Source organism: Hoplias malabaricus, unplaced genomic scaffold, assembly GCF_029633855.1.
Source record: "Hoplias malabaricus isolate fHopMal1 unplaced genomic scaffold, fHopMal1.hap1 scaffold_120, whole genome shotgun sequence".
Classification (NCBI taxonomy): Eukaryota; Metazoa; Chordata; class Actinopteri; order Characiformes; family Erythrinidae; genus Hoplias; species Hoplias malabaricus.
This window is the reverse complement of record NW_027101044.1, coordinates 100489-115488: the sequence shown is the minus strand read 5'-3', so window position 1 is coordinate 115488 and position 15000 is coordinate 100489. Positions and strand designations below refer to the sequence as shown.

The window sequence follows — 15000 nt, the reverse complement described above, 5'->3', positions numbered from 1 at the left end:
GTGTCGCCCTGTGAAGGACTGGCGCCCCCTCCAGGGTGTATTCCCGCCTTGCGCCCAATGATTCCAGGTAGGCTCTGGACCCACCGTGACCCTGAACTGGATAAGGGTTACAGATAATGAATGAATGAATGAAAAGCTATTCAGTGAAATTTAAAAAACTTAAAATAAAAGACAATAAAACAGAGTAATAAAAAAGGACGGTTATTAAAATAGTGCTCGAAATGAAATTAATAGAGCTACATTTTAAATTCAATCTAAGTGATTCACCCAGTCACTCACACACTCACACCTGTGGACAGTCTCATACACTCACCCAGTCACTCACACACTCACACCTGTGGACAGTCTCACACACTCACTCAGTCACTCACACACTCACACCTGTGGACAGTCTCACACACTCACCCAGTCACTCACACACACACTCACCCAGTCACTCTCACACACACACCTGTGGACAGTTTCACACACTCACCCAGTCACTCTCACACACACTCACCCAGTCACTCTCACACACACACCTGTGGACAGTTTCACACACTCACCCAGTCACTCTCACACACACTCACCTGTGGACAGTTTCACACACTCACCCAGTCTAAAGAACTCTAAGGAACGTTCAAAAACAAGTTGACAGAGTGAGTGCTTGAAGGTGGTGCCAACAAACAAAGGTGCAACGTAATGGTGAGGAACATCCAGCCTCACTGTCTCTGACTCAGTATCAACCACTGCCCTCAGTGTCATTAAAAAAACCAGGTTGTTAATATTACACCATGTCCTCTTTAACACTGCTGTATATAGATTTTGTTGAGGTCCTGTACATTTGGGGCAAGCGCTCCTAAAAACCACACCACCCTTCATTCCTGAGTCTTCTCTGTGTTTCTCCGGAGTGATCGGGTTCGTTTCCAGGAGACGCCCCCTCGCTCCCGGACCCTCGGCTCCGATAAGAAAAAAAACTCCATCTCTCTCCATCATCCGAAAACTCCAGAATCCTTTTCTAGTCGAACTGAGGCCATCTCCCCTCGCTCCTGCCCTCAGATGTGCTCAGAAAGACTTCAGAGGAAAGAGAGATTCCACAGAGTGAGAGAGAAACAAACACACACCCGCCGTCAAAACGCAACCTCAGAAAAACAGGCCTCAGGAGGGTCTCAGTCGCTTTAGTTAGGAACATAATTACACCACACTAAGTGCCATTGGCTTTGATTGTGGTGTTCTGTTTACATCTAAAAATACTCCAGTTCTCAACTTTCCTCAAATAGATACATATTAAAGGATCAGAGTTGGAATATATCTGGATCTGTCACAGTTATTATATCATCGAACTATTGTACAAAAGATGGACAAATGTCAGTACATTGTGCTGACCTCTAGAGGGCGTCTGAGACGCTACATTTGACCAACCCCCCCAGTGCAGTAGGCCATGACCGAGAGGGGTATCAAGGGAATGGAAGTAAAGGCACTTTTCCACTCTATTCTACTCTATTCCTCTTGGCTGTACTCGCTGGTAGCGCCCCCTACTGTTAAACAGGGTGTCAGTGATATCTCAGACCCCCGGGAACAGCAGGCTTTGGTGTGTTGGCGTGTTGTTGTTGTTTGGGACTGAACACAGCTCCGTCATCAGTTCAGACAGATCAGTAGAGTTTGTTCCTTCCTTGTTGCAGCGTCCAGCTCTCGCTGGATTCTTTCGTCGGCCACCGATCCAAGGAGCGTTTGAACCTCTTCAAAAGACCACGGCGTCATTTTACGAGCTGCCGTCGTGAGTCGGATAAAAACAAACGTGATCTCTGCTGTCAGATTGAATCAGGTTTGTAGACACGTGGGTTGAAAAGTATGCAACGATAACAACCGCTACTGCCCTATGAAGACTTTACACTGGAGACTGGAACATAGCTGTGAGATTTGAGTGCATCCAGCCAAAGGAGAGTTAGTGAGGTCAGATACTAATGCTGGATGATTCTGGATCACAGATGGAACCTCAGCTACCTGTACAGGAAGACAGTGTGTGTGTGTGTGTGTGTGTGTGTGTGTGAGAGGGGATGATGGCCGTTCTCGTCGAAAGGCAAAAAGCAGCACAACAGTTCTCTTGCTGTGCATTAACAAGCCTCCACCTCTGAGCTCATCTGAACGCTCATTAAAAGTCACACACACACACACACACACACACAATCATGTTTTATTCAAAGCCCCTCACAGACTACTGCAGGCAGAGCTGCCCAAGGGGTAAAAATCTGCACCCCCTGAAACCCCACAGCAGAAAGAAGAAGAACAAGAGGAAAAAAGGGAGGGAGGGTGAGACACGGAGAGGGGGGTGTGGAGGTGAAGAGAGAGAGAGAGAGAGAGAGAGAGAGAGAGTTGTGTGTGGTCTGAAACTGCTGAGAGTCTGTGTTCTGTGTAAAAGAGCATGGATTATGAGACTGAAGTGAGGTGTGTTTGAGGAGCTCTTTTGAGACCGAGAGAGACTGGTTTTCCACTTCAAATTATAGTTAAGTTTCACTGTAAATGAGAAAAATCTCTTTAAAACAATGTCACAGGCGTTCAACACACTTCCAGGGGATCACTACTCTTTCCTTCAGGTGTGAGTGTGTGAGTGACTGAGTGAGTGTGTGAAACTGTCTACGGGTGTGTGTGAGTGTGTGTGAGTGACAGGGTGAGTGTGAAGGTGACTGGGTGAGTGTGTGAAACTGTCCATGGGTGTGAGTGACTGAGTGAGTGTGTGAAACTGTCCACAAGTGTGAGTGACTGGGTGAGTGGGACTGAGTGAGTGTGTGAAACTGTCTACGGGTGTGAGTGTGTGTGACTGGGTGAGTGTGTGAAACTGTTCACGGGTGTGTGTGAGTGACTGGGTGAGTGTGTGAAACTGTTCACGGGTGTGTGTGAGTGACTGGGTGAGTGTGTGAAACTGTCTACGGGTGTGTGTGAGTGACTGGGTGAGTGTGTGAAACTGTCTACGGGTGTGTGAGTGACAGAGTGAGTGGGTGAAACTGTCCACAGGTGTGAGTGACTGGGTGAGTGTGTGAAATTGTCCACGGGTGTGAGTGTATGAGTGACTGGGTGTGTGAGTGAGTGACTGGGTGAGTGTGTGAAACTGTCCACGGGTGTGAGTGTGTGAGTGACTGGGTGAGTGTGACTAAGTGAGTGTGTGAAACTGTCTACGGGTGTGAGTGTGTGAGTGACTGGGTGAGTGTGTGAAACTGTTCACGGGTGTGAGTGTATGAGTGACTGGGTGTGTGAGTGAGTGACTGGGTGAGTGTGTGAAACTGTCCACGGGTGTGAGTGTATGAGTGACTGGGTGTGTGAGTGAGTGACTGGGTGAGTGTGTGAAACTGTTCACGGGTGTGAGTGTATGAGTGACTGGGTGTGTGAGTGAGTGACTGGGTGAGTGTGTGAAATTGTCCACGGGTGTGAGTGTATGAGTGACTGGGTGTGTGAGTGAGTGACTGGGTGAGTGTGTGAAACTGTCCACGGGTGTGAGTGTGTGAGTGACTGGGTGAGTGTGACTAAGTGAGTGTGTGAATCTGTCTACGGGTGTGAGTGTGTGTGACTGGGTGAGTGTGTGAAACTGTTCACGGGTGTGAGTGTGTGAGTGACTGGGTGAGTGTGTGAAACTGTCCACAGCTGTGAGTGTGTGAGTGATTGGGTGAGTGTGTGAAACTGTTCACAGGTGTGTGTGTGTGTGTGTGTGAGTGACTGGGTGAGTGTGTGGGTGACTGGGTGAGTGTGTGAAACTGTCCACAAATGTGAGTGTGTGAGTGACTGGGTGAGTGTGTGAAACTGTCCACAGGTGTGTGTGTGTGTGTGTGTGAGTGACTGGGTGAGTGTGTGAGTGACTGGGTGAGTGTGTGGGTGACTGGGTGAGAGTGTGAAACTGTCCACAGTTGTGTGTGTGAGTGATTGGGTGAGTGTGTGAGTGACTGGGTGAGTGTGTGAATGCAGCCCTGATGAAGTGGTTACAGAAGTATTTGGGGAATCAAAAGTAAACGGACTGAAGTCTGACTGTCCTCCTGTTTCCGTGCGGTGAATGAGTTTCTAAAGGAAGGTGGAGGCAGAGTGAGGAGGTGTGACCTTCTTTTATCAGACGGTGAGGAAGCTCTCGAGCGCTTGTTACTGATATAGTTTCTTTAACCTATTTAAAACAGGAAAGAAGGAACCGCTGGAGGATTAATTAGCGTCAGCTCTCGGTTCCCCGCTGCAAACCTCCGCAACAAACGCAAACAACATCAACAACAACAACGACGACAAAACAGACCCACAATGGATGCACTTAGCGGCTTTGATAGCTCCGAACGCGGAACAAGCGGAGGCAGACAGCTCAGGCTTGATCTACGTCGCCGTGGAGACCTCCAGTATCCCACAAGCCTCTGGGACGTGTCTGTTTTACGGTGTGTGTCGTGTCTGTGCAAGAGTCAAGTGCTCCTCGGATCACAGAGCTGTTTGTACGGCACCGAAAACAACAGAGAGAAAGAGTCAAACACAGAACTTCAAAACAGGAGCCTGACGTACCACGGCGCAACTCCACGTACAATTAATCCTCAAGGACAGGCTGCTTTTCGGAAACTCTACTCTACTGTCAGTAAACTACTATGAGACTGCGCCGGAGGAAAAAGAAAAAGATATAACGCAGTGACCTCAAACTATCGGAGTCGTGCTGTGATTACAACAGAATTAACACAGGAGATTAATAACAACAAGAAAACACATCCACACACAACTCACAGAAGAAGAACAATAAAAATACATTGACTTTAATCTGCTTTCTTAAACCCAGGGCTCATTGTGAGACACATGACACAATGCATAAGAAGTACGACATGTAAAATGGCCATCACATTCATGTGATGGCCACAGAAACACAGACACACACACACACACAGGACAATATCACACACTCATCCAGTCACTCACAGTTTCACACACACACACCCGAGGACAATATCACACACTCACCCAGTCACTCACAGTTTCACACACTCACCCAATCACACAACACACACACATACTCACCCAGTCACTCACAGTTTCTCACACTCATCCAGTCACTCACAGTTTCACACACTCACCCAAGCACACACACACACCCGAGGACAATATCACACACTCACCCAGTCACTCACAGTTTCACACACTCACCCAATCACATAACACACACACTCACCCAATCACACACACACACCCGAGGACAATATCACACACTCACCCAGTCACTCACAGTTTCACACACTCACCCAATCACACAACACACACACACTCACCCAGTCACTCACAGTTTCACACACTCACCCAATCACACAACACACACACACTCACCCAGTCACTCAGTTTCTTAAATTCTTTTCTTAAATATTAAACATAAAATCTGCATTGTGTAAGATATAGTGATATCCCGCCCTCACTTCTCCCTCACCCCCTATATTCCTCTCTCACTCCTCCCTCACCCCTCCCTCACTCCTTCTTCACCCCTCCCTCAATCCCTATATTCCTCTCTCACTCACCCCTCTCTCACTCCTCCCTCACCCCTTCCTCACTCCCTATATTCCTCCCTCACTCCTTCCTCACCGTTCCCTCACCCCTCTCTCACTCCTCCCTCACCCCTCTCTCACCGTTCCCTCACTCCTCCCTCACTCCTTCCTCACCGTTCCCTCACTCCTCTCTCACTCCTCCCTCACCCCTCTCTCACCGTTCCCTCACTCCTCCCTCACTCCTTCCTCACCGTTCCCTCACCCCTCTCTCACTCCTCCTTCACTCCTCCCTGTGAAAGGCCCTCTCCAGAGATCTGTTTAAGCCTGAAACCATGGGATAAAACAATCTAACACACTTTTTCTGTCGTGTGTCAGACTGAGTGTTCTGAGTGTTTTCAAACACTTGAGTGGTGCTAGAACTTGGTGACTTTGGAGAAAAGAAGATGAAAGAGCTGTAAAAGGCAGAATAAAAGCTGAAAGCTTTGTTAAAGAAACCCGGACTTGTTTCCAAGGTCATCGCAGGAACTCTCAGTGACAGAGACGGAGGACGCTGGTTATATTCTCACTTCACTGTCAAACAGCTGTCATTAAACACAGTATCTGTGCCCTCATTAAGATTAGAAACATGCTTCTATAGTCATTAGACAACAGACACACACACGTCTCAGTGCTTGGGGAGCAGCTGTGGATGCTGAGGGAGGTGAAATCACTGATCCTTCACTCCCTCGGTCCCCAGTGTTTTAGCTGCTGGTGGCAGGGATCGAATCTGTGAGCCTCTGATCCCAAGCCCGCTTCTCAACCATCAGTCACTGGCTGCTCCCGCCCATTCACACTGAAGTTCTAAGGAGTGTCGCAGCCTCAACAGCGTTTGTAATGAGGCTCACGCAGGACAGAGCTTCTTAAAGGCACAGTAGCGTAAATTAGGTCTAATCTAAAGGGTTTAAAAGAGGCTGGAAAATGCTCAAAACCCTTAAAACCCAAACTGTAGCTTTGGGGCAGTTTAAAAAACCAGAGCGAGCTGTGAGAAGAAGTCCCAGTGTTGAGAGCTTGTGACTGACTCGTGAGGAGCGTGTGAAGTGATGAGTACCAGGGGTCCGAGGTCTGTTCAGTGGGTTGGACAGTGCCATGCCGATCTCGGTCATTCCGTACCGCTCCAGCAGAGTGTGACCCGTCATTGCTTTCCAGCGCTCAAGAACCGGCTGGGGAAGAGCCGCAGAACCAGACACCATCAGTCTAGACAAACACACACACACACACACACACACACACACACAGCTGATGAATGTGTTCAGTGGGATCTGTGTCTATAACATTTCCTCTTCTGCCGAGTGATGAATGGCTTTATTCTGCAATGGTACACACTTAAAAATGATGGTTCTACAAGGGTTCTTTATTAAAGGAATGGATTCTACATAGAACTCTGGACACTTGGAGAACCGTCTGCATGATTAAAGGGTTCTGTAAGGTGCCAAAACAATGGTTCCTCTATTGTGACGATGGCAAGCTTTGAGGACCCTTTCTAAAAGGTGCTCTATACAACCATCTACAGCACATTCTCCATCAGTCTGAAGAACACTTTCATGAGGCAAAAGGTTCTTCAAGTATTCAGGGTTCTGTACAGAACCATGGTCTTTAATTAAGGACACTTGTAGGACCATGATTTTAGAGTGAGATACTAGTGGAATAAGAGTAAGTGTAACAAAACTGTGTGTGTGTGTGTGTGTGTGTGTCTGTGTGTGTACATGTGTAATACCGGATCCTCTCTTTGCACACAGCCCTGATGAAGTCCTGGACGTGAGGCTGGGAGAAGTGCTGGTCGTAGTACTGGATCAGTTTGGAGTAAATTGTGGGAACCGCCATAAACACAGTCACCATCGGTGCTTTAGAGCTCAACAACTGCTCCCACACCTGAGAGAGAGAGAGAGAGAGAGAGAGAGAGAAAGTAAGATAGAGAGAGATAGAGACAGAGAGATAGAGAGGGAGAAAGAGAGATAGAAAGGGAGAAAGAGAGAGAGAGAGCAAGATAGAAAGGGAGAAAAAGAGAAAGAGAGAGAGAGATATAGAGAGAAAGAGAGAGATGGAGAGAGAAAGAGAGAGATAGAAAGAAAGATAGAAAGGGAAAAAGAAAGAGAGAAAAGAGAAAGAGAGGAAGAGAGAGAGGGAGAAAACGAGAGAAAGAGAGATAGAAAGGGAGAAAGAAAGAGAAAGAGAGAAAGAGATAGAGAGAAAGAAAGATAGAAAGGGAAAAAGAAAGAGAGAGAGAAAGAGATAGAAAGGGATAGAAAGGGAGAAAAGAGAAAGAGAGGAAGAGAGAAAGGGAGAAAGATAGAAAGCGAGATAGAAAGAGAGAGAGAAAGAATGAGAGAGAGAGAGAGAGGGAGAAAGAGAGAGAGAGAGAGATAGAGAGGGAGAGAGAAAGAGAGATAGACAGGGAGAAAGAAAGAGAGATAGAAAGGGAGAAAGAGAGAAAGAGAGAGAGAGAGAGAGAGAGAGAGAGAGAGGGAGAGAGAAAGACAGAGATAGACAGGGAGAAAGAAAGAGAGATAGAAAGGGAGAAAGAGAAAGAAAGAGAGAGAGAGAGAGAGAGAAAGTGAGAGACAGAGTGAGAGTAACAGAGAAAGAAAGAGAGAGAGAGAGAGACAGAGGGAGAAAGAGAGAGAGAGAGAATGAGAGAGAGAGAGAGAGAGAGAAAGTGAGAGACAGAGTGAGAGTAACAGAGAAAGAAAGAGAGAGAGAGAGAGAGACAGAGGGAGAAAGAGAGAGAGAGAGAATGAGAGAGACACAGAGAGAGATAGAGAGGGCGACAGACAGAGAGAGGGAGAAAGAGAGAGAGATTTAGTTTGCCACCAATTCCCAAACATCCCAGTAAGGACCTGCAGTGTATTATTGTGTATAAGGAGTTTATTAACAGTGAGGAGGGATTGTGTGGAGAGCTGTGTGTTTCTGAGCCTCGCTGCATCAGAGACTTTCCTCTGAGGAGAGGCACTAAGACAAAAGGTTCCACGGCGGGTATTTTGGTTAAAAGCAAAAAAAAAAAAAAAAAAAAGGCAGAAGAGGTTTGTAAAGGTCAGCGTCGAACAAAACACGACAGCGTTAGAAAAGAGAAGAGAGAAGAGAGCCGCGAGTGAGAGGTCAGAGACGGGCAGCTCTCATGGCCTTTCCTCGGCTTTTGATGAATGTCTTGAGCGAGTGTGGGAGAAGGGGCTGCAACACACACACACACACACACACACACACACACACACTTGTTCTGCTATACTTGTGAGGACCTCCATTAATAAATAATGATTACTGTACCGAATGAACACTATAACTACAGCTAACCCCACCTTTAACCTCAGTAAACAAAAGTAAATCACTTCACTCTCGTAGTTTTAACCCTTAGCCGTTATTTTCCTGTAAAAAAGTACCTTCAGGACAGAGTTGGAGCTGCGTTTTGGATCCAGAACTAATCCTCCAACGTCCGCACCTGACCTCACTAATGTTCACATAGCTGAATGTCATCAAATCCTCACAGCAATGTGCCAGTATGTAGTGCACAGTCTTCTCAGAACAGTAGGAGTGGCTGGTGCTGGAAAACAGGGCTAAACTCCTTATTAATGCCTTTAATGTAGGATGAGCAGGTGTCCACAAACTTCTGGCCACTGAGTTGATCACAGCTGTAACAACGACACACTGAGCTACTGTAACACACTTAAAATGCAGACATCGATCAGGAGGCGTGTGTAGATTAATAACACTCTCTCTCTCACACACACACACACTCTCACACACACACACACACACACACAGCAGAGCAGTCAGTCAGAGAGGCAGCATCACGGCTGAGTGCACCTCCACAACACTGAGGGAGAGAAAAGTGTGAATTAATTGAAGGTGAACGACAGATTCTCCTTCACTCCGTCCCCTGGGGAGAACCCCCATCCACCCTGCTCATTCTCTCTCTCTCTCTCTCTCTCTCTATTTCATTATTTCCTGCTTCACTGCCTCTCTCCTCTTATCAGTCTCCCTCTGTCTCGTCCCCTTTCCCCACATACACACACACACACACACTTGTACAATCCCAAGGGCAAAGTGTGCGCACACAGACACCCACAGACCAACAAAAATGAATATATATATATATAAAATTGTGGTATAGCCACACATACACATACACACACACACTTATGATCTGTCACTCAGTTCTCATTCACCTCGCCTTCTTCTCCTTGTCAGCTCGGGTTAAGAGGCAGCTTTCCCTTCCCCAACTTTCTCTTCCACAACTCTCTCTCCCTCTGTCTCTCTCTCTCTCTCTCTCTCTCTCTCTCTCTCTCTCTCTGTGTGTGTGTGTCTCTCTCTCTATGTCTCTCTGTGTGTCTCTCTCTCTCTCTATGTCTCTCTGTGTGTGTCTCTCTCTCTCTATGTCTCTCTGTGTGTCTCTCTCTATCTCTTTCTCTCTCTTTCTGTGTCTCTCTCTCTCTCTGTATGTCTCTCTCTCTGTGTCTCTCTCTCTCTGTGTCTCTCTGTGTGTCTCTCTCTATCTCTTTCTCTCTCTCTCTCTGTCTCTCTCTCTCTGTATGTCTCTCTCTGTATGTCTCTCTCTCTCTTTGTCTCTCTCTCTCTCTCTCTCTCTGTATGTCTCTCTGTGTGTCTCTCTCTATCTCTTTCTCTCTCTCTCTGTATGTCTCTCTGTATGTCTCTCTGTGTGTCTCTCTCTATCTCTTTCTCTCTCTCTCTGTCTCTCTCTCTCTGTATGTCTCTCTCTGTATGTCTCTCTCTGTATGTCTCTCTCTATCTCTTTCTCTCTCTCTGTGTCTCTCTCTCTCAGAAAGGCTTCTGTTTCTTTCCCTCGCTCCGTGCTCATCCCCTTGCTCTTGCTCTGTCTTTTTCTTGCTCATTTATTTCCATTTCCCTGACATTTGCTCTTTATTCCCTCCCTTTATCTGATGTTATTTGAATGCCCCACTTTCATCTCCCCACACATTATTCACAAGCGTCCACATCTCAACAGAACACGCATATAACCCCGGTCCTTCTTCATCATCACCTCCCCTCGGCAGGAGCTGTTCAGACCGAGAGACAGGGAGAGACTTCAGGAGATAAACAGAGTTCTGAACGTGTGCTGTGTCTCACCGCCGTCTCCAGTGGAGCTCTCACTTCATTCATTAGAAAACTGCCTCTTTGTTATTAAAGCTCTAAATACGAGCGCCTGTATTCAAGAGAAAACCACGGTATTGAGACGCAGTCGTCTTCCACTCCGCGTCACCGTCGCTCAAACAGCTATTGATTTTACGCTTCATTAAAAATTCCTGTACGCTGTGCTGTAAATAATGAAGCTGGAGGAGGGAGAAGAAAAGAAAGCCCTCTGATCTGACGAGGAAAAGATGTCTCTCCTTTCACACCAGCGTCCAAGGTCGTATCAGGGAGAGAATGTGTGATTTCTGCTGCTGTTTTGTTTTTAACGTTGTGCTCCTCTCCAGCCCTTCGCTGTCAGTCAGCACCTTGACACCCATTAAAATCTGCAGGACCCTAAAGCCCCCCTTGCATTTTTTCTCCCCTTCCTTTGGACCCCCCTCCCTTTACACAGCAGCAGCATCATTCTTCACTGTCAGAGCATCGATTGATCCGCTTCTGAGGCCTTTACCCGGAGCTGCTGTGGTCAGATACAAAGCCACACAAGGCAATCCATCACACACACTCCAACACTTAGTGTGACAGTCCAGTCTCTTTCCCTTCTCTCTCTCACACACACACACACACACCCTTGGCCTGTCAGCTCCTGGACGCTGCTATTGACGCCCACAGCAGTGGCAGCACAGCGACGTGGCTACAATTAGTGCCGCTCTCTGACAACTCCTCGATAAGCCTGAACACACACCACCTCCCACACACACACACACACACACACACACACCTCTAGGGCTGCAGTGCTGTCCCATGGAGCCAGTCAGACTGGCCCAGACCAACAGAGCCACAATAAGGCTGCACAATATCATTAGCACTGTGTTTATTGTGCTGCATGCGGCGGCCGATACATAAAGGAAGATATATTCCCTTTCATCTCTAACATCTGTAATAAATAAAGAAATCTGATTGGAGGAAAGCAGGGCGACCCAAACCACCCAAAGAAAACACAAGCATAAGTTTCCATTTCAAAACCACATCATAAAAATGTATTATTCCTGTTTGAGTTGTGTGTTCTCCCTGTGTCTGCTTGGGTTTCCTCCGGGTGCTCCGGTTTCCTCCCACGGTCCAAAAACACACGTTGGTAGGTGGATTGTTGACTCAAGTGTCTGTAGGTGTGAGTGTGTGAGTGACTGTGTGAGTGACTGTGTGAGTGTGCGTCACCCTCCAGGGTGTGTTCCTGCCTTGTGGCCAATGATTCCAGGTAGGCTCTGGAATTACTGTCACTGTCCGTTCTCTCAGCCCACACAGACACAGGGAGAACACACCACACTCCTCACAGACAGTCACCCGGAGGAAACCCACGCAGACACAGAGAGAACACACCACACTCCTCACAGACAGTCACCCGGAGGAAACCCACGCAGACACAAAATACCTTGAAACACCGTGATATTATTTTAGGGCCATATCGCCCACCCCTGACCACTGAAGAACAGGGTGAAAGGGGGTTAACAAAAAGTACACACCGCAACTCTGATCTGGAACTGTGGAACTACAACGCTCTCCTGTGTGGTCAGTGGATCTGAGAGAATGGACAGTGTGTGCAGAGTGTAATTTCCATGCTGTGTGCGATTGCAAAGAGCCATTTCTGAAGTGTGCTCTACCTTCTGAGGGTTAAACTCAGGCAGCATGATGCAGGTGGCCCCGACCCACAGTGGACACATCAGCTTGTTTACAATACCATGCACATGGTGCAGGGGCAGCGTGTGGAGGATCATGTCATCTCGGCTCCAGGCCCATTCGCTGACCATCCCCTGGACCTGGAACAGAGGGAGAGAGAGAAGGAGGAGGAGGAGGAGGCTGGGTTTGTTACTCTTTTAACTCTCAGCTCCACTGAGCTCTTATCGCCCACCCCATGTCCTTACGGAGTCCTAGTGACTGATGAGAGCTGAAAAATGGGTTAAAAACATTCACGTAAGGCCTTAAGTGCCTTTAATGACAGTCAGGGTCAAGTTGTGAAGGTTGTGGGACTAATATGAGACGGTGTGAATGAACGCTGCATGATCCACAGTCAGAGCAGGAGCAGTTACACTCCGCATGACCACGTCAACCCCGTTAAACCTGCAATAAGAGGGAACTCTACAGGAGAACAGGCTGAAAGTGGGTTAATGTGTGTGTGTGAGAAACACAGGTCTGCCATGCGCCTCACATTTACCCCTGGACCGAGGAGTGATAGACACAGAGCTGAATCAGGTCAGACTCTGTACAGACGAACATTTATTCAGTAAACTGTGCGCAAGGCTGGAACACACCCTGGACACATTCACACACTCACAGACCTGAGGACAGTTTCAGACACCCCAGCTACCAATATGTGTTTCTAAACTGTGGGAAAAAAAAAAAACCATGCAGATACAGAGAGAACACACTACAATCCTCACAGATAGTGACCGATGGCAGGGATTGAACCTAGGAACCCGAGCCCCTTTAGCTTTGTAGTGGGGTTGTGGGTTTGAGTCCCGCTCCGGGTGACTGTCTGTGAGGAGTGTGGTGTGTTCTCCCTGTGTCTGCGTGGGTTTCCTCCGGGTGACTGTCTGTGAGGAGTGTGGTGTGTTCTCTCTGTGTCTGCGTGGGTTTCCTCCGGGTGACTGTCTGTGAGGAGTGTGTTGTGTTCTCTCTGTGTCTGCGTGGGTTTCCTCCGGGTGACTGTCTGTGAGGAGTGTGGTGTGTTCTCTCTGTGTCTGCGTGGGTTTCCTCCGGGTGACTGTCTGTGAGGAGTGTGGTGTGTTCTCTCTGTGTCTGCGTGGGTTTCCTCCTGGTGACTGTCTGTGAGGAGTGTGTTGTGTTCTCCTTGTGTCTGCGTGGGTTTCCTCCGGGTGACTGTCTGTGAGGAGTGTGTTGTGTCTCTCTGTGTCTGCTTGGGTGTCCTCCCATTTAACCCATTCAGGAACAGTGCTCCAGAGTTTAGGACGTGTTACACAAAAAGCCAAGGTGCTGAGCGTAGCAGAAGGAACAGGAACTAAGTGGCTATCAGAAGCCCAGAATGATAACAACACTCCTGTACGGTTACACAGCACAATCTACCATCCTCAGCTGGTATTCCTCAACACTCCTCAACTGTGTAAAAGTGTAAAGCACAAAGTCATGCTTCCTATCAGCTCATAAAGAGAAGATTATGCAGGTGGCTCTAAAGGTGAAGTTCACCTTCTTTTTCACCGTGTCCTTCAGCCGGTCAGAAGGAGCACCTCCTTAACTGCGAGTGATCTAGTTTTCCACTCTGTTGGACATGCAGTTCAACATCCCTCAGAGCCTGGAGTGCCCTAATGACATCACTTCAGCTCGTGGACAGCAAAAAGAAAAAGGATTTAAGCCCAAGGGAGAACTGTGACTTTAAAAGAAAGGGGACTTGAAAGTAGTGATTGTTGCTAGGTGATAAAGACCCTTACTATGTGAAGTTGCTGTTGATCTAGTAGTGTTTCTTGATCATCCACTCATTTACTGATACAGGCATTGAGTACAGCGCCACCTTCTGTTTGTTTGGAGAACTACTTGTTTGAGGTGCGCTGTTAAATAGTGTCCCTACAGAAATGGATCCCCAAAGCGGTGGTGAGGGGTCCCGGGGAGTGGCCGAAGATTAATTTATGGAGGCCTTGGCCTTGGCCAGGGGCTTGCATGGGGTATAATGACTTTTAGGCTCATGTACAGCTACTCCAGAGCATCCCATTTGATTACATGCTCTTCTATAGATATTTAATGGACACTAGGTAATGTCTGGTACTTTGGCTCTTTGGCTCCCTCTACAGTTTCAGAGTGTATTTCTCTTTGACAGCACTGTCCTGAAATCAAGGCGAAGGTAGATTACATAGAGCGGTTTCTGCAGCACTGAGCCCGGAACCGCAACAACAGAGTTATCAGATTGATTGTTGTATTATGTATAAGTTGAAAGACTTATCATTTACCATCGCCTGGAGGCTGCTGTGTGTGTGGAGGACTCCCTTTGGTCTTCCCGTGGTGCCACTGGTGTAGATAAGCATGGCTGGTCTGTCTGCCCAATCAGAGAGCGTTTCCCCGGATGGTGTTTGTGAATCCTCCATCTGTAAACTGTCCAGGCTGGAGGTAGGAGGCAGACTGAGGCAGGGCAGCCCCAGTTTTTGGGCCAGAGGCTCTAGGACGTTGCTGTAAGTTTCTCCCGCCACAAGCAGTGAACTCTCAGAGTCAGAGATGATGTATTCCAGCTCGGACAGGGGGTGTTTCCGGTAAAGGGGCACAGCTGTGCCACCACACATCCACGCCGCCCACTGTGCCACCGTGTACGAAGCATCGTTGGCGCAAAGAAACGATATCCGCTTTCCCTGCAGATCCCCAGCCTCGCAGGACAGCGCCTGACTGATACGTCCTGCCAAGCTTCTGCTGTTATTGTACAGAGAGTTGTAGC

The 15000-nt window shown here is 47.9% G+C and overlaps 1 protein-coding gene across 1 annotated transcript in view; it reads right to left on the bottom strand.

Annotated features, from left to right (window-relative positions):
- The window catches only part of LOC136684321 (malonate--CoA ligase ACSF3, mitochondrial-like), a 25840-nt gene that overhangs the window by 8892 nt on the left and 1948 nt on the right, over positions 1-15000 (bottom strand). The window contains exons 2-5 of the mRNA XM_066659137.1: positions 14525-15000; positions 12230-12385; positions 7210-7364; positions 6544-6689 (exon numbers count right to left, since the gene is read on the bottom strand). The exon at positions 14525-15000 is cut by the window's right edge and continues 274 nt beyond it. Of these exons, the coding sequence (XP_066515234.1) occupies positions 6544-6689; positions 7210-7364; positions 12230-12385; positions 14525-15000 (933 nt within the window). The remainder of the gene's footprint in view (positions 1-6543; positions 6690-7209; positions 7365-12229; positions 12386-14524) is intronic.